The following is a 23,308-nucleotide window of genomic DNA, read 5'->3' on the forward strand; positions in this document are numbered from 1 at the left end:
TTTTAAAAATAAATTTATTTATTTATTTATTTTTGGCTGCCTTGGGTCTTCATTGCTGCGCATGGGCTTTCTCTAGTTGCGGCGAGCGGGGACTACTCTTCGTTGCGGTGCGCGGGCTTCTCATTGCGGTAGCTTCTCTTTGTTGTGGAGCACGGACTCTAGGCGCTCGGGCTTTAGTAGTTGTGGCATGTGGGCTCAGTATAGTTGTGGCTCGCGGGCTCTAGAGCTCAGGCTCAGTATATATGGCGCATGGGCTTAGTTGCTCCACAGCATGTGGGACCTTCCCGGACCAGGGTTCGAACCCGCGTCCTCTGCATTGGCCCGAATGATATCTTATTGCTTACGGTTTGGCTATTGATAGTGGAAGGAAATGCTACCAATTTTTCTAAGTAATTCTTATATTTGGCAACTTTGCTGTACCTCCTTAGAGAGTCTAATAATCACATTGGTTTTTCCATTCATTAAACCAGGAAGGCTCCTTCTGATGCCCCAATCGAATAATACTCGTTTAGAGAAATTAATAAAGAAATTTTAATTTGCAAACCTATCCTTTAACTGATTAAGTTAAAGTCAGGATTTCAATAGCAAGTTTCTCTAAATGTTCTTTGCGCACCAGTGCAGTGAAGCACTTCTGGGCAAAATGGCTCCATAGTTTATTAGACTTGATAAGAACAGTATTATCCTCTTGGAGACTCAGAATGTGCAAATTTAAGTTCCTAGAAGTGGGACTTCCCTGGTGGCGCAGTGCTTAAGAATATTCCTGACAATGAGGGGACACAGGTTCGAGCCCTGGTCTGGGAAGATCCCGCATGCCGCGGAGCAACTAAGCCTGTGTGCCACAACTACTGAGCCTGTGCTCTAGAGCTCGTGAGCCACAACTACTGAGCCCATGAGACACAACTACTGAAGCCCCTGTGCGTAAAGCCCATGCTCCACAACAAAGAGCAGCCCCTGCTCTCTGCAACTAGAGAAAGGCTGCGCGCAGCAACGAAGACCCAACACAGCCAAAAATAAATAAGTAACATGCTTGATGAAAAAAAGAAGTTCCTAGAAGCACTGCAATATAGCTGTTTAACTTTTCCAAATATTTCAGACCACAAACTTTTCCCAAATATATAACAAATTTTGATACACCTTATTTAAATACCTAATCCATGAATTACTTATATTTATACCTTCTATGTCTCAGAAGACTAGGGGAAGTTTGGCAAGATTTGAGATCTTTCCTATGAGCTTAAGAATTTAAATCTTTTTTCTTTCTAGACTGGAACCATATTTTGATGCGTTCAATGAAAGCATAGTGGGTTACTGTTCACTCTCCATATCTGTTCCAACATGTTTCTTGGTGATAATAGGACTCCGATACACACATTGTTGAATCTAACTTTTAAGTCAGTCTATTTTTTCTCTTTTTAAAAATCTTTTATCTCAGTCAGTCTAATTTTATGAGGTAAATTACTTAAACCTTTATTCTTGTATTTTCTATCCTGCATTAAAAGAGTGTTTTACCTTTAGGTTATTTGCAGTGGTTTTCCAACTTGCTGTTTCAGCCAAGGAATCCTTAGCGCCAGTGAGATCTTATTTTAAGGCCATTATGTGCAACACATTAGAGTGAAGAGCGCCAGGCCCCGGTCACCTGGAGGCTCAGCGCCACCTGGAGGCCGCTCCCCAGAAAACAGCTTGAAAAGCATGTGTGACAATGGCAACGTCCCCAACAACTCTGGCTTAGTTCTTTTAAAACAAAGAGGGACCTCCTTGGTGGCACAGTGGTTGGGAATCCGCCTGCCAATGCAGGAGACACGGGTTTGAGCCCTGGTCTGGGAAGATCCCACATGCTGCGGAGCAACTAAGCCTATGCGCCACAACTACTGAGCCTGCGCTCTGGAGCCCGTGAGCCACAACTACTGAGCCCACGTGGCACAACTACTGAGCCCATGTGTCACAACTACTGAAGCCCACGCGTCTAGAGCCCGTGCTCCACAAAAAGAGAAGCCACAGCAATGAGAAGCCCGCGCACCACAGGAAGAGTAGCCCCTGCTCTCTGCAACTAGAGAAAGCCCGAGTGCAGCAACAAAGACCCAACGCAGCCAAAAATAAATAAATAAATTTATAAAACAAAACAAGACAAAAAAACAAAGAAAAACACTAATAATTTTTAAGAACCTCTGAATCGTGATACGTCTTCTGAAAAATTAAGGATTTCAGTTTAACAGAGTAGGAGAGTGTGGTAGAAAGAACGTGGGACAGGGGTAAGAAACTGAGATTTTAGTCCCAGGTGGCCTACCATCCAGATGTGTGAACCTGGCAATGGCTCTTGGGCCATGTGCTTGTAAAGGTGTGAGTGAGGAGCATGGGGGCGGGGGTGTGGAGGCTACTGAAATAGGTCCCTGTGGAGTGCTCTGAACTGTTCCATGAGCTCTCACAGGGGCTGGAAGGGGCTGTGGGTCCCCATTCTCCCCACCCCCTGCCTCCCTTCAAAAGGAGCAGCTCTGTTTACCTTTGTTTTCGGTAATCACTGTTACACTGGGATTTACATAAGACTTTTTCTGAACAAAGAGCAGAGTTCAACAGCTTAAAAACTGGTGTGTGTATACATATATATATATATATATATATATATATAAATCACTGTACTAGATAACCTCTACAGTCATTTTTAGCTTCAACATTTTGGAGATTTTTTTTTTTAACCAAGACAGAAAATAAGCCTTTAACAAGAGTAAATCAAAATTTGGGGGGGGCTACACCCCGTGGCTTGTGGACCAGGGATTGAACCCAGGCCCTCGGCAGTGAGAGTACAGAGTCCAACCAATGGACTGCCAGGGAATTCCCAGAGTAAATCATTTTTAACTGAGGAACGAACCAGGGTAAAAGCTTTTCTTGGTGACGAACGCAAACCACAGTCAGCAGTGAGTCACCACCTTTAACTTGGGCACAAACCCAGCACTAATGTCCAGCTGGGATCTAGTTAAAGAATCAAACATAATATTTCACTTTTCTGCCTTTTGTGTTATTACCTAAATGTGATACTTATTGAAAATACTACTAAGAAAACTCAGTTCAAAGGATTAAAAAAAAAAAACTAACTTTATTAGCTTTAAAAACAAAACTGTTTCAATTAATCACAAAGACTCCCCCCCCCAAATTACATTCTGCTTTTATCATCTTGATAGGACGAGGAATGTTGAAATGTCCTCAAAATACAGAAGAGCCAAAGTTGACAAATAACAAAGCACTACAAACTACGAATTGCCACTTCAAACACACTAAAATGTGGAATACACACATGTGAATTACTGACCAGCTTTTTGAAGTACAATAATATTCACTAGTCGATAGTACCAGAAAGGTAACGTGCCCCCCAAAATGTAACACAAGATCACACATGTGTTCAGATAAAATAACAAATTCAACTCCTGGGTTCAGTTAACATAGAAGTGAAATGGTGGAGAAACGTTTCTGAAACTTGGAGGATATGCACAATACAGCAGGAATGAAATCACGGGCGCCCCGACGTGGGCTGAGAAAGCAGTGGGAAGAGTATTATGGCACAATAACAGGATTAGCCACCTTCATCTCGCCTCAGTCCCCAATATGAGTTAGGAAGACTGGGGACTACGCAGAAAACAATACAGAAAAACACATATTAGCTGCATAGATATGAATCTTCCCTTATGGCGAGAATGGACGTTCAGTCAAAGCTACGCTGGAGTTCCAAGCGCCTGCAGAACGTGGTTTTGTTTCAAAAGGAAATGCAGGTTTACAAGATGGACCACGTGGCGGATTTAGTAAAAGGCCTTTAAACTTTTGTTTAAATGGACAGAGACACTTTGACTCAGTCCAAGGTTAGCTCTTAACCCTAGCTGGAAACTTCTACTTTGAACTTGACCATTTTTATAATTTTTTTGGTCAGTGAACCTAGGAGTTGTTGCAAATTTCTGTGGCTTTGTTGCTTGTCTGTTTGGTAATAATAATAACACTCCACAAATTTTTACAATTTCCCCCGATTCATGATTTTTTTTTGAATTTTATTTTTTATACAGAAGATTCTTATTAGTTACCCATTTTATACACATCAGTGTATACATGTCAATCCCAATCTCCCAATTCATCCCCCCCACTTTTCCCCCTTAGTGTCCATACGTTTGTTCTCTACATCTGGATCTCTCTTTCTGCCCTGCAAACTGGTTCATCTATACCATGCAATTTAAAAAAACTGCGTTCCAATGAAGATGTTCTGGCTGACCCCCACTTCAAAGGAAGTTTAAAAAAACAGGTATTTATCAAATTGTTGGACAAGGTTCACAAATCTTACTCTTTAAATTTATTAAATTTATTTAACCTTTTAAAAGGTGAGGTTCTACAACATGGACTTACCTCCTCAGCTAGGAGGCAACTACTTCTCCAAGTCTTTAGTTTCTTTATATTGTCAGTCATTTATTTCCCTTCCTACAGGAAGATATAAATGCAAGTGTGCCAAGAAGAGAAAGACTGACCAAGCTCACCCAGGAGGATGCGTATGAAGTACACAACCCTGGAGAAAAGGGAGAGATCCAGCAGACAGTGAGCCGGATGAACCAAAGAATTTTGTACATTTTCCAATGCTTAAAATGAGGTGTGAGATTTTTCTCTTTTACAAATGAAGCCATGGTCTGTAAGAGTCTATATAGAAACCTGAAGCACAGGTCAGCCTTCAATCCTTAACAGAACTCCACCTTACAAGCACCGAGTGAGTGTGCCATTTCACTGCAAGCTCTTTTCAAATCATATTAGATCTCGTCATGCTTCACGAGTCACATCTCAAGTATGCCTATTTATATTTTAATCTCATTACTATGAAACCTAGGAAAGCCCACATACTGATAAAATGTCAACACAATTCCTTGCTACCAAGATAACATTATTTAAGTAGATTCCAAACCCAATGGTACAAGGACAACAAAGACACAAAACATGGAACATCGAATTCATTCATTAAAATTACTAAGTCACTGACTTCATCAGATAAGATTTTTCTTATTCATTGTATCCCTTCAGGGGAAAAGGAATTTTTTTCCCTTTTGTTTCTTTTCTTATGACTGGGATTCACTGCCTCTGAGTGTCTTTAAGAGGCTAAGGGGAGAAAAACTAGAGAAGGCTCTAGCCTGGGAGTTGGGACTGCCAGTTCTAGAACCAGGGCTGCCTTCTGTGGGCTTCACAGCAAGTCACAGCTCCTGTTTTCTAATCTGAGTAACACGAAGAGTAGATTATGATTATTTCCAAAGTCATCTTCAGCTCTGTAATTGAGATTCTGAGAAATCAAATCTTTTCACTTTATATCACAACTTTATTTTTCTTTTTGCTCTGCTGTGCGGCATGCGGGATCTTAGTTCCCTGACCAGGGATTGAACCCAGGCCCCCTGCAGTGGAAGCACAGAGTCCTAACCACTGGACCACCAAGGAATTCCCTATATCACAACATTTTAAAAACACAGAATTATTTTGAGTGGGAAACAAAAACAACCATATTCTAGAATGAAAGTGCTAACCTATCTCCTGGCATCTCTTTGATTTGAACATCCCGTAAACCACAATGTTTATCTAAACTTCTATGTTATAAACAACAAGGTCCTACTGCACAGCGCAGGGAACTATATTCAATATCCTGTGATAAACCATAACGGAAAAGAATATTAAAAAAATGTATATATATGTATAACTGAATCACTCTGCTGTATGGCAGAAACTAACAAAACATTGCAAATCACCTAAACTTCAATTAAAAAAAAACCCCTTTATGTTGAACTTAGAAGTTCCCAGGAGCTTTTATTTGGCTCTTAACTACTAATAGATTTTAGTGTATAATATTTTGGTGAAGGAGAATGTGAAAAGACCAGTTTGCTTTCACCTGGTTTTCAGCTCTCCAAGGCAAGGGAACTAACTGTTCTTACCATTTCTGCTTCTTAGCACCTTAAACTAGTAGATGCTCACAGGGGTACATGTTTTTTTTTTTTTTTTTTTTTTTTTTGCGGTACACGGGCCTCTCACTGCTGTGGCCTCTCCCGTCGCGGAGCACAGGCTCCAGACGTGCAGGCCCAGCGGCCATGGCTCACGGGCCCAGCCGCTCTGCAGCATGTGCGTTCCCCCCGGACCGGGGCACGAACCCACATCCCCTGCATCGGCAGGTGGACTCCCAACCACTGCACCACCAGGGAAGCACTGGGGGTACACTTTTAAATAGATTAATTTCCGGTTTCATCCAGTGGGTAAATTGAAAGAACATAGACCATAATAGCCCAGGCATTACAGGTTCTGTCGACTATTTTTATTGCCGTATAATTTTCTTATCCTTTGCAAATGTTTTTTCCTAACAAAAAGCATCATCTTCTTTCCTCATAACTGTCTAAATAAACTGATTCCCAAGAAGAGGTTATCACTTCTGAAGAAAACATAGCTACTATATTATCAGTTATCTAAGCAATGACTCGATTTCAAAGAAGAAGTAGTAGATACACTTCTTAGAAGGTACTTAAAAAAAAAAAAAAGATGCATGAGACTTGTCTCTCACAAGATGGATACATGAACTGGATACAAAACAGCCAAAAAAAGACAGAGCTCATAATACCTGGGGAGATCCTGGTTGATTTCACAATATTTAAAAGTCAATGGGAGGGAATTCCCTGGCGATCCAGTGGTTAGGACTTGGTGCTTTCACTGCTGAGGGCTGGGGTTCCATCCCTGGTCAAGGCCCCATAAGCCGTGGGGAATGGCCAAAAATTAAAAAAAAAAAAAAAAAAGTTAATGGGCATATAGTAGTTTTTCTTTTAGAGTTCATCTTGTGGAAATACTATACTAGAACGAATGAAAATATTAATGTTTTCCATTCAGAAAAGTTTAATATATATTAAATAATTATATTTTAAATTAAAATATATATTACTTAATATATATTTAATTTTGGTTTAAGTTTTTCTTCAATTTATTCAACACTGGAAAAAAAAGAAAGAAAAGAGAAAACGAAATAGTCAGGTAATTTGCATTGTTTGACTTTAAAAGACAGTTTTAAGTTAGGGATAGAATAGTCTTTAATTGGAAGGTAGAGCATGAAAGCCAAGCCAGATAATAAAACATCATGACTTCTGACCACTTAGAAAATTATAGCAAATAAATATTATCTAAAAGGAAATTCAAAAATTCCCAAGTGTTGAAAATACATATGTTTCCTGACTTAGGTTCCGTCCTGCAGTGATAAGTTAGTACACCCAGATAAGATTAAAAAGTGACAAAATGCTGAATTTAGAACTGCAAAGTACATTTATTAAGTGGCTGCCAGTTAAACTGCCAAATAATGAGTTTAATAAACTGCTTACAGAATCACAAGTTTCAACTGAATTTACATTGAGGCTTACCAGTGGTGGATACATACAAATAGAAGAGTTGATCATCTCAGAGTATTTGAGGGCAAGGAAAATATAGAAAACTTTTTTTCTTTGCAATAAAGTTTATGTCCTTAGAAATAAATTCTACCATAATAAGAACACCTAGACCACAGAAACACATTACCAAAAATGTACAGACAGCACAGTATGAATTTCTGCATTTTTCTTTCTTTGTAGTGGCAGCCATATTGGTTTTAGTCCAAACTCACACGTCCCTGCACAGACACATCAGGGAATCCCAGACACTTGCCATACAAAGAAAACCTCAGAGTAAGCAGAGAACCAGCAGAGCCACCTGACCTGAAGCAAAGCATTCTTAGTTTTGATGCTTCTCTACAAAAGGGACCTCAGAGTCCAAATAGACCACAAAGAGGTAAGAAGATGTCTGCTTCTACCTCAGTAGGTTCAATGATACACTCTGAAACACAAGTAGGAAACACTTCTGTTTTAGGGGAAAATGCCAACTGGAAGCCAGGGTAAAAAAATTTCACCCAAAAGAAAGTCCGATTAACAAAACGATCTCCGTCTGCCCCATCTTTCCCTAATTCACAGAAAAAGAATGTGTGTGACTTTTCTTTCAAATCAAACTGAAAAATGTTTAAATGGACAATTTAAAAATGGAAAATCTTATCATGACCTTTTCTAATTCAAAGCCTATGAATGATGACACACAAATATGCATAACAAAAACTCAACTGGTGGTTGAAGACAGTCCGAGCTACAGGCCAGGACCTGGTCACAAACGGTAGAGTGCAGTGGCCTCCTGAGGTCACAGTCATCAAGCTCACAAGGGCTATGTCCTGCCTTCCAAAGCAACTGCTCTGTGTCCGGGAGGGATGGCACATCAGGAACTGGGGTCTGTGTATCACTTTCGGGATGAGAACAATGTGCACACAGATTTGGGTCCCTTGATTTTGACAGTCAAAGGGAATTGGGCATTTCTTCCCCAAAGTTAAGGAAAAAGCACTTGAGAAAAATGATTTTCTATGAATTATTCTCTATGTCAGGTTTCTTTCTGTGCAAAAAATTCCATGTATATTGAAGAGCAATTAACCTTTGACCAATAGATTAGTTGGAAGCCAACAGACCATTACCAAAAAAACCCGCACTACATTATTAAAATTGTAAGACTATCTTTAAGTTCTTAAAAATGGTACTGCACTCAGTGACTAGAGTTTTCATTTTGGGGTACCCCATGCTATATGGAAGCAGGGAAATCAACGTTGCTGGAGGGAGCCATTCTCCTAATTTGCTACTGTTAAAAATGGTCAAGAGTTGCCACATGTTGGGGGTTAATCCTTTAATTTAACATGCTGCTCAGAGCATCTGTTAAAATTTTGAACAGGTCAACCTGGCTGCTACTCTGTACTCCCCTGTCCCCAGGGCAGGCGCTCTGTTCCCTCCTGTCCTCGCCTCGGCTGAGCAGCGGTCACGGTCACGGGCAGGCATGTCCCCACCACCCCAGCCCAGGTGGCAGCAGCCTCGCCCCACAACCAAAGCCTCACAGTGTGCAGTCGAAGGCCCGGGGCTTGCTCAGTGCTGCAGTCAGAGGTTCAGGGCGCCTTGTCTGGGTGATTTTCTGTTTGGGATGTTTTGTTTCTTCTTCCTCTTCAGTTTCACTTTCACAGACATGAACCACCACGCTCGGCGTCGACTCGGTTCCCGCGTGAAGTTCGTATTTCTCTCCTGTGGAGGTAAACAGCAAAGGAAGGGTTCTGTCCCTTGAAACTTCTTGCTCCACTCATATTTTCATTGCTCATTATTGGTTTTTCAATCTTTAAATCCTATTTCAGAGAACTTCATCTTGTCTTGGCATTAGAGAATTGATGCTGTAAGGTTCTTAAAGTTTTGGCATTTTAAGATATTAGCTAGTAAGGAGTACTGAGGTCTTGGGGGTTAAAATGTAAGTGCTAATTACTGTTCTATGAATAACACAAGCACATCTGCTTAATTTCATAACGGTTTCTGGTTTTCCCTTGGTAGACACCTGTAAGGTTCCGGGCAGCGTCAGCAATCTCATTATTATAGGACCTCAGAGATCCAAGATACAGCTCTGATGCCTAAAAACAACAACTAGCCACTTCCCCTCAAAATGCCTTTTGTATCCCCTATAAAAGACATAACATTATTTTAGGTGGACAACTTGTATGAACAACAATGGCACCGATTTCTTATATTGTTTTAAAGGGGTGAGAGAGATAGAGAAATAAAAGATAAGGAAAAGAAGAAATGAAAAATAAATACAGGAGAAGAATCTGGAAGGGATGATATGGTATCACCACCAGTTCCCTGAAATACTAGTCAATGTGACGTCTGTCTGCTATTTTGATGGCCACTAATATTCACTAACGACCTGTTATATACTAGAATTTATAGCGGTAAAAACCTCAGTTAGATTATTACATATGTATCATATAATCTTATAACCACGCTGAAAGGTAGCTATTATGATCCCTATTTTATTTTATTTTTTGGATCCCTATTTTAGATGAGAAAACAGAGGCTCAGAAAATTGAAGCTAAGTAACTTGCTCAAGATCACAAAGTTAGCAAACGCTAGAATTTGAACCCAGGTTTGTGTGACTTTATCCTCCATGCTGATCATGTTGTTACTAGTTGGCTAGAATACAAATTGCTGAATACAGTCTTTAATACAAAAGTTTCTTGGGAAAAAAACAGGAGAGACAGAAGTTTGTTACCTGGTCCCAATTTGGAAACAGCACAGAGTAAATCATAATTTATAACAGGCATCGCGTCTTCCCCCTGCTTCCACCCCACTGGAGGCGACGCAGGAGGGGAGATGAGGAACTGTTTGACCGGCTGGGGGGGCAGTAAATACGATTTGTCCTGTGTTTCGCTGGACATCTGTACCTGCAGGGAGGGAGATGTTCAAAATTTGACTGGACTATTTCTTTCACTTTCATCTTTACATTAACTGTAACATCTCTTAGGAGAAAATTTTTTAAAATTTATCTTGAACAGTACATCTCCCAGTGGCTGGGTCAGGGTCTGTGCCTGTCTGGTTCACCACTGAACACTCAGTGCACAGCACAGAGCATTATGTGCTCAATAAATATTAGTTGAATAGAAAAATAAATTGGTGAAGAGATGAATGAACAATGAATGGTACTAAGCACTGAATCCCAGTTTTAGAAGAGATTAGCTTAAACCATCTCCATCAAGTCCACCCAGAAAAGTCCAAACATGGGTTTCATTTGGAGTATGAGATGACAAACCCCTTAATTTATTTTTTGAAAGCTAAGACCAAGGGAAAAAATTCTGTATTGAAAATAAAACAGTGCCCTTAACACATCATCTAATGCCTTTATTTCACTAATTCTTCCGAGAAGAAACTGGCTTCTCAGAGTCCTATCAATGTAGGATCAGAATAATAAGCATAGCCAATTCTTGGCAAACCACAGGATCCTTTGCAATTCCAAAGTTTAAAACAGTCTTTCCGTATGTGCCATGCCTCCTCCCTGCTCACCCCTTGGGCTGGGAGCCATTTTCTTTCTTTCTTTTTTTTTTTTTTTTATAACATTTTATACACTTATCTCATTTACTTTTTACTGCAAGAGTATGAGGAAATTTCATCATGTCCATCTTGAAGAAGAGCAAGCTGTGGGTTTTTTTTTTTTTTTTTTTTTTTTTTTTTTTTTTTTTCTGTATGCGGGCCTCTCACTGCTGTGGCCTCTTCCACTACAGAGCACAGGCTCCGGACGCGCAGGCCCAGCGGCCATGGCTCACGGGCCCAGCCGCTCCGTGGCATGTGGGATCTTCCCGGACCGGGGCACGAACTCGTGTCCCCTGCATCGGCAGGCGGACTCTCAACCACTGCGCCACCAGGGAAGCCCCTGGGAGCCATTTTCAAAGGGGTGCCTCGTATGAATCACAGCACACGAAAATGATTCCAGAGACTACTTTCTCACTTCTTCCAAGGATGTCCCAGCACGAGTGCCATTCTAGATGCACAGGAGAAAAGTTAATTCACTGACCTTAAGGTGTTAGGGCTTAACCTTCTCAACCCCAGTTGAGAAAAGCTGCCAGAAAAATGCATTCCTTAAACTGAATAAAAAAGAGGTTGAAACTCTTTTCATGTTTAAGCAAAACAAAGTTAGGATGGCAAATATGCTTAATAAATAAATGTATATATCTGTAAAATAAAGGAAAAAATATTTTTCTCCTTGGGGATTGTTCATATCAAAGACCTCTGGCATAGTAATAGAGAAAATGGAGAACTGACAGTATTTCTGGATGGAGGAAAACAAGTTTAGAGAACACTGCCCTCTGCACCATGAAGTACCTGTGCGAAATACAGCTTCAGCTTCTTCCCGTTGAAGTCTGTCTCGTGGAGTTCTATTCGAGCCCGTGCTGCTGCTTCAGGTTTGCTGAAATTTATTCGGACTCTTCTAAAACTTTTAAACAGCTGAAACGTAACTTGGTCATCATAGATGGTGAAAAGCGCTTCAAATCTCTCCTACAAATTGAGGGACAGCCAGGCAGAGAGAATGGGGGCGGGGGGAGAAACGAAAAACCTTTACCAAGAGGAAATTTAAGTCATTAAGCATAATTAATGGGATAGAATTCATTATAATTTGCCTTTTTCCCCAAAAAAGCATTTTTTTCTTGTAGGTATACAAGAACAGGTATCCTGTTAGTCATATGCTAAATTCTGCAGTTTGCACTTATTCTAAAAATAACCTTATTAAATATAGTGTAGATTCATATTATAAAATCATATGTAAAGTATTATAAAATAAACGTAAGGTATAAAAATCATAAAAACATTCCCAATTATAGAACAAAAACATTACTATCATTTTGAAGTCCACAGTGTGCCAGAGTTTCTACCCCCATCCTATTCATTTCCTGCTTCAAAGTAACCATTTTCTGGAATTTTGTGCTTATCTTTCCCTTGCTTTTCTGTATAGTTTTACATTTATATGGATCCCTAAATGTTGAATCATTTTGCACATATTCGTCTGTAACTTGCTTTTTGTTCCTAAGATTCTTCCTTGTTGCTGCGTGTAACTGTGAACCATCCGTTTCATGACTGTATAGTATTCCATTGTAGAGCCATACCACAATTTCTCTAGTGCTGCTGGAATCTGAACTGCGTCCAGTTTTTGGTACTACAGTGCTGCTATGAACATTCTTGGTACCATATGCATGACTTTCTCTGAAATGCAATCCCTGGGCCTTAGCACTGGCACATCTTTAACTTTAGTAGATGTTGCCAAATAGTTTTCCAAAGAGCTTGTATCAGTTTACTCTCTAAGAGTGAATGTGTGTTCTGGTTGCATCATATCTAGGCCAACATTTGATAAAGACCTTTAAATTTTTATCCATGTGAAGTAGGGAATACGAAATGGGCTCTAATTTTGGTTATAATTCACATTTCTCTGAATAATAAAGAGGTTGAACCTCTTTTCATGTTTATTGGCCATTTGGGGCTCCTCTTAATGTGATGTATCTGTTCATATCTTTTGTCCATTTTTCTATTTGGTTGTCTTTTTTTATTGAGTCATGGGAGTTCTACAGAGACACTAATTCTTTGTCAATTATAGTATCATAAATATTAAAATTCGAACACTACTAAATGTATCCACTTTTTCCTTTTGTGTTGTGTCTTGAGAAACCCTTCGGCACTCTGAGATCACAATGATGTTCTCCCGGATTGTCTTCTCAAAGTTTTATGGTTTTATCTTTCATGTTTAAGTCCTTACTTTACATAAAACAGATGTGTATGAGGTGCCCCCCCTCACCCCAATAACCACCATCTCTTTTTCTATCACTCTAGATTAGACTGTATTTTTTAGCATTTTGTATAAATGTACTTTTGGTGTGTCGGGGGGGAGGTCCAGGTTTTTTCCCTGAGCATAATCATTTTGAGATTCATATTACTGGGTTCTCTTCTGTGGTCCTTTTTATTGTCAAGTAGAATTCCACTGTAAGGATGTTTACCCATGTACCTGCTGATGGGCATTTGGGCTGTTTCTAGTTTTGAACTATTAGGTATAAGGCTGCTACGAACATTTATGTACAGATTTTGGGTAGATATATGATTTTATTTCTTTTGGGTAAATACCTAAGAGTGGAATGGCTGAACTGTATGACAAGTATATGATCAACTTTTCAGAAACTGATTTTCAAAGTGATTGTATCATTTTACATTTACACCAACAGCGTATAAGAGTTCTAGCTGCTCCACATTCTCACCAACATTTGGTATGGTCAGTCTTTTTAACTCCAGCCATTGTACTGGGATACAGTATTATCTCACTGCAGATTTAATTCACACTTTCCTAATGACTACTGATACTGAGCATCTTTTCCTAAGTTTATTTGCCATCTCTATAACTTCTTGGGTCAAGTGTCTATTCAAATCTTTTCCCACCTTTAACTTGGGCTACCTTTCTTATTAAGTTGTAAGAGTTCTTTTATGTATTCTATATAGAAGCCCTTTATCAAGTCTATGTCTTTCAAATATTGTCCTTGCTTTCCTTTTTCATTTTGAAAGAGTATCTTTTGAAAAGCAAGTTTTTTTGTTTTGTTTTTTGTTCCTGGATCATGTGTTGACTTAAAAAAAAAAACCTTTGTACTTTTTCAGGGAGATCAGCTTGGTGCTTTGTGACCACCTAGAGAGGTGGGATAGGGAGGGTGGGAGGGAGACGCAAGAGGGAGGAGATATGGGGATATATGTATATGTATAGATGATTCACTTTGTTATAAAGCAGAAACTAACACACCACTGTAAAGCAATTATACTCCAATAAAGATGTTAAAAAAAAAAGAAATGTATCAAGTATAAATGCACATAAGAATAAAAAATAAAGACAATAAATAACTTTTAAAAACACAAAAAAAACCTTTGTGCTTTTTGTGTCATATTTATGAAATCTCAGCCATACCCAAGGTCACTAAGATTTTCTCCTATGCTTTCTTGTAGATGTTTCATAGCTTAGTTCTTACATTTAGGTCTATGATCCACTTCAAGTTAATTTTTGTATGTGAGACAAGGGTCAAAGTTCATTTTTTATCCCATAATGCTATCCCTTTGTTCCAGCACCCATTGTTGAAATGATTATCCTTTCCCCTGTGCACTGAAAACTTTAAGACATAGTTGAAAGAAATTAAAGACCCATATAAGTGGAGAGATATAATTCTTTCTCCTTGGGGAATCACCTTTCTGACACTACTTGCTCTCTCCATGTATGTTTATTCCCTTTTCATTAATTCCTGCTCTCTATTCTTTTCTTTGAGTTTTTTTTCTCTCACCTTAAGATGGATGCTTACTCCATTAGTTTTTCAACTTTTCTCATTTTTAATATAAGCATTTTAAAAATATACATTTCTAAATATTATTGTAGCTGTCCCCACAAGTTTTAATATATATTATTTTCACTATCATTTGATTCTAAATACTTTGGTTTAATTTCCATTATGATTCTTCCTTGTCTCATGAATTGTTTAGATGTTTCTTAAATTTCAAATAAATTTCAGGGAAGTTCAGGTTCAGCCTGAACTTCACATCCAGCCTCAGGCTTCTATTGGAGTAGAGAGAACTGCATATGCCAGCCTGTAGATGGTCCGATGGCCCAGTCAGGGACCATGTTGTCCACATGGTGGTATCTTTCCTGTGACTTCAGTGACCGAGCACTGGCTTTGATGAACAAGTACAAAACCCACCTCTGCATTTGCGAGGGGGACATGAGTACACACCATCCATTCCTGAGGACCAGAGGCTGTCTGCTCATTGGCCTTTAGCATGGGTAAAACACTCCTTTTTGCATCCAGTAACAGAGACTCTTCACTTCTTCAAACATGAGACCACAAAAGGAAGACCTAAGGAGGAATTCACAGCCTAGACAGATCACTTCAGCAAGGTCTTATGGCTTCTACCAGCCACTTATCTTCTGAGCGCAGAACTCTGGAGCTTGGCTGTCTGCGTTTAACTCCTGGCTCCATTATACATCTGTGTGACCTTCGGCGAGTTACTCACTTTTGCTGTGCCTACAGTTTCCTTATCCATTAACTGAGGATAGTAAAAGTACTCACCTCATTGGGTTATTGGTGATAGAAAGAGAGACCATTTAAAGGTCTTAAAACAATACATAGGAAGTATTATCACTTTTTTTTTTTTTTTTTTTTTTTTTTGTGGTACGCGGGCCTCTCACCGCTGTGGCCTCTCCCGTTGCGGAGCACAGGCTCCGGACGCGGAGGCTCAGCGGCCATGGCCCACGGGCCCAGCCGCTCCACGGCATGTGGGATCTTCCCGGACCGGGGCACCAACACGCGTCCCCTGCATCGGCAGGAGGATTCTCAACCACTGCGCCACCAGGGAAGTCCTATCACTATTATTAACAGAAATAGGTAGAGCTGTTGCAATAATCCATTTGCCATTCTGTGGTCGCAAAAATAGCTGTTCTACTGTGTGATGTGGATTCCCCAGGAAGGAGGTAAATACACAGCGATGACAGTATGAACTAGATAGCAGGTACCACGGAGGTCGCCAGTGGAAAATTAAAACCTGCCCTTCCTGACAGTCCTTCAGTGTAATTCAGATGCATCGAGCTGATGGAGCAGTCACCTAGGAGACATGCCCTCCCAGGAGACTCGGTTGCAGTGGGTGATACAGTGAACCACTGATTAATAGAATCAGTGTCCATCTTCCCAGGATTCTTCTGAACTTGACCTATGACCCTGACCCTTTGAAGCAGAGGACACTGCTTCTCTGTTATGACACTGAGGACTCTGCATTACTCTGCTATGAACTTTGACTTGAACTGAGGGAGAGGATAGCAGGGTTTTGTTTTTTTTTTTTGGTAGCAATAAATTGAATTGTACATACTGAAAAAATACACTATTTCCATGCCAGTGGCTTTTAATCTTCCTTATTAATTTTGTCTTTTTGTTTTCTTTCTTTCTTTTTTCTTTTCTTTTCTTTTTTTTTTTTTTTTTTTTGCGGTACGCGGGCCTCTCACTGTCGTGGCCTCTCCCATTGCGGAACACAGGCTCCGGACGCGCAGGCTCAGCGGCCATGGCTCAAGGGCCCAGCTGCTCCGTGGCATGTGGGACCTTCCTGGACTCAGGCACGAACCCGTGTCCCCTGCATCGGCAGACCGACTCTCAACCACTGCGCCCAGGGAAGCCCTGTTTTATTTTCTATTTCATAAAGTCAACTGTTTGGTGATGGCCTTGGAGTTGCTTACTATGTATGTATTCATGGCACCAAGCTTGCACAGGATGAAAAGCCACTTAAAACAAATGGAAACGGCTGATATGAAGCTATCACGGTATGCATGAAACCGTGGAGGAGCAAGACACGACTCCTCTTCATCAAGGTCAGTTACGTACAAAGACCAAGAAACATTTCATTCTCGGGCTTGTCCATGTGCTTAAGGATTGGCAGTAACTTGAGCTCTGCTCTGTTTCTTTGGTCTCCATCTAGATCTTTGTGTGTACGTGTCTTGATAAATTCTTTCTCACTGTTCATCCACCCACTCATTCAATAAGGCCAGGTACTATCTTAGATATTGAGGCTAAAACAAGGAACACTACTGACTGTGTGATTTATTCCAGGGTGCACGTTCATTTCCTTTCCAGTGGTGTTTTCTTCATGGACATTAGAGAATGAAGGTGATTTTTCAAGTTAGGGACCCATCTTTCCAAAGACATGTAAACTTGAAAGAATGTCAGAAACAAGGCTGAGAAGGAAGTGTGTTATTTGTTCCTTTAAAAAGAATAAGGCATCCTTCCTCTTTCTGAACATCCAGTTCAGAAGCCTTCAGGTGTAGCCAAGTAAGGTTGGTGTGTCCAGGCTGATGGGGAGCAGGGGGCCTCAGTGGCCTGGAGCAGGGTGTCAGATACAGGTGGGTTGAGGGGGGCAGACACCGGGGAGGGAGGCAGGCCCAGCATGGGGTGCGTGGGCCCAACAAGGATGAGGACAGTATGCCCACATAGGGGTAGCCCAACACAGGGTGCTGAAACTCAGCAGGGTGAGGAGGATGCCCACGCGGGAAGACTGCCCAGAGCAGGGCAAGAGGGAAGGTATCCAGCAAAGGGGCAGGCTGATGGCGTGAGAAGGCTGAGGAGGCGAGCTGCTCAGGAAGGCAATCCAGCCTGGAGCTCGGAGCCCAAGTGGGTAGGGATGTGTCTGTAGGAGGGCCGCACAGGACACTGGATCCCGAGCAGGGTAAGGAGGGCACCCGCGGGAGTATCAGAACCCAGGTGGGGTGAAGGGGACTTTCCTGTGGTGGGTCTGGGTGCAGGGTGGGACCTGACATGGGGTGTTGGAACACAGGTGGGTGTCCACATGGGAAAGGGGGCGGGTGGTGATTTAATTTAAGGTGATACAGAAGAAGTGATTGAATAAGTAACTATAATAAGGATAATGGAAGCTAGTTTTCTCTCTGTCAGAGAAAGGAGTTACAGATTTGAAAAGGGAGAAAACTAGAAACACTTCTTTAGTGTTGGACTGGAGCTGGAAGTATACGTGTAAACACAGGTATGTGTGCAAATATGTTCATATGCACATAGTTCCCACCTCTGTGCCAGAGGCCTAGGAGCAGTGAGACTCCGAGAGCGCCTGGCACACACAGCTAACTCCTATCTCGGTTCCTAAATATGACTGTTCTCCACTGAAAGGAATCAGGGCTCCTCAGAGGAACGGCTGATTCCAGCGCTGGGGCAGGGAGAGTACAAGATAATTCTGGAATAGTTTGTTAGGCTAGAAAGTTTACAGAGGTACCCAAAGAGCGATGGGCACATGTCAAAAAGACACAGAGACCACCTGGAAGGGGCAAGCGCTGGCCAAACCTGGGATGAAAGTGAGCATAAAATCGTGACAGTAACAGATTATAACCAATGAATGAAACAGGAAACCACGAATCTTGCTGATATGAGTAAATATGTTTAAAACTTGACGGGGATACAGGATATTTACTTTCATAGTAACTCCCACAAAGTACTTATTAATTACAAGGAAAAAAAGAATAACTCGACAGTGCAGAAACCTGGGAGACACTGTCTTAATCAAGGGCTCAAAGTGAATTTCATCAGTCATAGGACAAATTAAAGATGGATGTGAGAAGAGGACAGCATCACTTCTGTGATGTTCCTGCCAAAGGCGCACAACCTGACTCGGACCCTGAAGAAACATCAGCCAAACCCAAACTGAGAGACGGGCTACAAAACGACCAGCCTGCAGTCTCCTAGAATGTGAGCATCCTGAAAGGCAGGGAGGACTAGGAATTGTTTCAGACTGGAAGAGACTAAAGAGATCTGACAACAGAATGCACTGCGTGATAAGGGACTGGATTTTTGTTGTTGTTGTTATAAAGGACATTACTGGAACCACCCGCAAATTTGAGAGGGGTGTGAGAATTAGAACAATGTAATGTATCAATGTTAATTTCCTGAATCTTGTTTTTTCTCTTAGAATGCCCTTGTTTGTAGCAAATACAAATAAAAAAATTGTGGGTGATGGCCACCTTTGCTGGCAACTTACTCTTAAAATGGTTTGCGGAAAAAAGTCCTTTGTACACCCAAACCAGTAAAAGTATTTCAATATGCACTGCCAATATACTTTATTTATTTATCTACTTTTAAATTTATATACATACACACATACACACACATATAATGGACGTGTTGTGCTATCCCAATAAAATATGCCCTATAAAACTTATAAAAATAGATGTGTAAATCAGATAAGAAAATAAAACAAACAGAAAAGACAGGGTTACTGAAATTAATTTAGGAGGGCTCAACATAAACGCTGGCAAATGTTGGTACCCTGACCTTGTAGATAATCTTCCCAGTTTTTTATTCATCACATATTTAATGCACAGCAAGGCTCAAAAGCTGGGCTCGGGCTTCCCTGGTGGCGCAGTGGTTGAGAGTCCGCCTGCCGATGCAGTGGATGCGTGTTCGTGGCCCGGTCTGGGAAGATCCCACATGCCGCGGAGCAGCTGGGCCCGTGAGCCATGGTCGCTGAGCCTGCGCGTCCGGAGCCTGCGCTCCGCAACGGGAGAGGCCACAACAGCGAGAGGCCCGCGTACCGCAAAAAAAAAAAAAAAAAGCTGGGCTCTGTGCCAGGCAGTATAGAGGCGACACAGGTGCCTATTCCAAGCTCTCTCACTCCTGAATTATCCCGCCCTCCCCCATGGGAGCATCCTGTTTGGAGAGATTAGGAACACATACACATGGGTAATCTAGATGTTTCTTAGAACCCAAGGACCTTAAATCCTACCTTGATTTGGGGACCGGCAGATCTTTTCCAACTGAAATTGAGATTACTGGGGAAAAAAAGCTTCAATGCATTATTTGTTTTGAGAAAGATTAAAAAAAAATAAGGCATTTCAACTATATAGACACATTAGAGAAAAGTTATTTAAATTATGTTAGGGGACTTCCCTGGTGGTCCAGTGGGTAAGACTCTGTACTGCTAATGCAGGGGTCCCGGGTTTGATCCCTGGTCGGGGAACTAGATCCCCCATGCCGCAACTAAGAAGCCCGCATGCTGCAACAAAGATCCCGCGTGCCGCAACTAAGACCCAGAGCAGCCTAAATAAATAAATAAATATTTTAAAAATTATGTTAGGATAAATCTCAATTAAATTATAGGGAGTATTAAATATTATACTGGTTCCTTCTCATTAATCGGTGACTTCAAACATCACTTCTTCAGACAGGCCTTCCCCAACCACTCTAGTTAAAAACTGTCACCCATCAAGTCACTCTATACCCCTCCACTATTTTATTTTCTTCACAGCAATACTTGTTATTATCTGAACTTGTGATTCACTTGTTTGCATGTTAAATATCTTTATCTCCTTAATGTTCCATCAGGGCTGGAGAGTCACTGTGTTCACTGCTGTCTCCCCAGAACTTTAGCTGTGGCTGGTACAAGGCTCAGTAAACACTTACTGAATACACAAATCAAGATCGAATGTGGAATCTGTAAACCAATTGTCTCTAAGAACATGACAGCTAACCTGACTATTCAGTGATCTCTTAATATGGCCGATAACTAGGATACCTAGCTAAATGACCTAAGACCCTTTTTAACTCTTGTTTTTGAGACAAAGTATTTACAATGGAAGCTACAAATATAATTGAAGATAACTGAAGATAGCTTCTTCATTTCAAAATCTCATATTTGGAATTTCCTAAATGTTACATATACGATGCGGTGATCTGAGGACCCAGCGCTAGTCCATGAACTTCGCTACTGGTCCACAACAAGGTTTGGTATAGAAATTGAGAGAAAGGGTCTAGGAACATTTTAGCAAGTTTACACTGCTGTGACATTCTTATTGCATTTTACAAATCTGTGACAGTTTGGAGGAAACACCTGGTCCTTCACTAAGCGATAAATTTGAGAAGCATTCATCTACAGTTTATGCAAAAGTGTGTTAAAAAGGAATAAAAATGTTAACTACCAGACTGGCAAAAATTTTTAATTCTGAAAATATAAAGTATTGGTGATGCTATGGAACAATGGGAACTCTTCTACATGGCTGGTAGGAATGCAAACAGGTACAACTTTAGAGACTATCTGACAGTCTCCACTAAGATGGTGAAAATGTGCAACCTGACAAGCCAGCAACATCATTCCTGTTTATATACCCCGAGGAGACCCCCAACTCTCACCCTCACATATACAGGACACATACAGAACATTTACAACATCACTGTTGCAATAACGACATCTCAAAAATAGCCTAAATGTCCAACATTAGAATGGGTAAATAAAGAATGGTATATTTGTAAAATAGGACAGTATACAGCAAGGGACACTGAACACGTATCTCAACATGGATTAATCTTACAAATATAGGGGACTTCCCTGGTGGCGCAGTGGTTAAGAATCCACCTGCCAATGCAGGGGACGTGGGTTTGATCCCTGGTCCGGGAAGATTCCGCATGCCATGGAGCAACTAAGCCCGTGCACCACAACTACTGAACCTGTGCCCTAGAGCTCGCGAGCCACAACTACTGAAGCCCACGCGCCTAGAGCCCGTGCTCCGCAACAAGAGAAGCCACCGCATTGAGAAGCCCACATACTGCAACGAAGAGTAGCCCCTGCTCACCACAGCTAGAGAGAGCCCGTGCGCGGCAACGAAGACCCAATGCAGCCAAAAATTAATTAATTAATTAATTTTAAAAAAACAGAAAACTTTGCAGGCCAAAAGGGAGAGGCACGGTATTTAAAAAAAAAAACCTTACAAATATAACATGGAGAAAAAAACATATAATTTATGTCATTTATAGAAAATTTTAAATAATGTAAAATTCTATGTATTCCATTAGTGTTATAGTTTTCAGCATACAGATCCTGCACATATTTTGTTGGATTTATCTTTAATTATTTCATGGTGCTACTGTAATGCTTTTTAAGTTTCAATTTCCAAATGTTTACTGCTAGTATAGAGACATGTAGTTGATATTGTATACTGACCCTGTTATCTACAACCTTCTTAAACTCACTTATTCTAAGAGTTTTTATGTAGATTCCTTTCTAAATAGACAATCATGTCAACTGCAAACAGAGCAAAATTTAAAAATAGTATACATACACACACACAGTATTAGGTTGAACCAGAAGAAATGCCAATACAGGTATCCACCACTTTTTGAAAGTTTCCTTTATGCTGCTTTGCTTTTACAAAAGACCAACATTAGTACCTGTTTTCACTAACTGAAAGAAATCCAAAGAGGATGTTTCCCTTTTACAAAAAGAAGGTGAAAATCGCATTCAGCATCTGTTTTGCAGCAGCTGTTATAGAGGCAGTGCACAGCACACGCGGTGAGAGCAGCGCCACCAAGCTCCTTCCCGGGGAACTATCCTCAGCCTCTCAGCATCTCAAGCCACCTTAGCTTTGAACTGTGTCTGTGAGCATCTGTGCTTTACCTCGAGTTATTCTGTGCATCCTTTGGTAAGATGTGTCCTAAGGAATTGCTTCTTCATTTTATACCATTTCAGCTTCCAAAAGGTTTTGTAGAAACACTCTACTTTTGGAGAAAGGGGGAAACCTGTATTTGACCATGTTGGCCTACACATACACCAATTTCATATGGTTAAACTTAATAAAAAGTAAAAATTGCATGGGAAATGATAAACATGGAGTTCAGGATAACGCTTATCTCTGGGAGAAGACAAAAGGAACTCAATTTATTAGTAAAATTTTATTTGCTAAATTGGGTGGGCACGTGGTTTTTCTTTATATTAGTCTTTATCCTTTTTGCACAAGCTAAAAATTGCCCCTTTTTTGAGAGCCTGAGACAGTGCCTTTACACAGGAGGAATAACCAAACTTGGAAGTTATTCACCTGTGTCTTCCCTGGGCTCCTTGTGAAAGCAGAGGCCAAGGCAAGGGCACACACAAGGAGCTTGTTTTGGGAAGTGGCCTCATATGACAAGGTGGGAACAGGGAAGAAGGGAAAGCCCGTCCTCCTTCTGTCCAGGTTGTGTTACCAAGCTGGTCACCTCCGTGAGCAACTCGGGCTTGATCCTGCTAGGGGCGCTCTGAGGAGCCAGAAGTCAAGGAACTGGTGGCTGGAGAGTAGAGGACAAGGGACTTATTCACTGGCTTCAGCCCCCCCACTGGTCGAGGATTGCCCTGTGAGATGTTAATTAACTCCCTCACACTGCTACGTCTGCACCTGCATCAATACGGACGAGCATCTGTGCACAGTCAGCAGAGAAACACTGGGACAAAGAGCAAGATATCCACAGCGCCACAGAGGCCAGCTGCTGTGAGGTTACACCTGCACACAGGTGAGTACCCTCACAACAGCTGGAGTGAAAACGTGGGCCAAAAGCATGCAAAGTGGGGCAAAAGAGGTGCCCATGCATATATACATACATAGTACACACACATATGTA

At 41.0% G+C, this 23,308-nt stretch overlaps 1 protein-coding gene and 1 non-coding gene across 3 annotated transcripts in view; one reads left to right on the forward strand and one right to left on the reverse strand.

The window, feature by feature from the left end:
* Positions 1-7,274: 7,274 nt before the first annotated feature.
* Positions 7,275-23,308, reverse strand: part of RCAN3 (RCAN family member 3) — a 29,611-nt gene continuing 13,577 nt past the window's right edge. The window contains exons 1-4 of one of the 2 annotated variants that reach the window (XM_067014790.1): positions 19,671-19,710; positions 11,721-11,894; positions 10,117-10,288; positions 7,275-9,104 (exon numbers count right to left, since the gene is read on the reverse strand). In XM_067014790.1, coding sequence (XP_066870891.1) covers positions 8,920-9,104; positions 10,117-10,282 — 351 coding nt within the window. In that variant the 5' untranslated portion in view covers positions 10,283-10,288; positions 11,721-11,894; positions 19,671-19,710 and the 3' untranslated portion in view covers positions 7,275-8,919. Of the gene's footprint in view, positions 9,105-10,116; positions 10,289-11,720; positions 11,895-19,670; positions 19,711-23,308 lie in introns of those variants that run through there. The other variant, XM_059038841.2, reaches the window with a different exon arrangement.
* On the forward strand, positions 19,832-19,904 carry TRNAS-GCU (transfer RNA serine (anticodon GCU)). The gene has a single exon. It is a non-coding gene; the product is annotated as a tRNA-Ser (tRNA).

Source organism: Kogia breviceps, chromosome 1 (assembly GCF_026419965.1).
Source record: "Kogia breviceps isolate mKogBre1 chromosome 1, mKogBre1 haplotype 1, whole genome shotgun sequence".
NCBI classification, from domain to species: Eukaryota; Metazoa; Chordata; class Mammalia; order Artiodactyla; family Physeteridae; genus Kogia; species Kogia breviceps.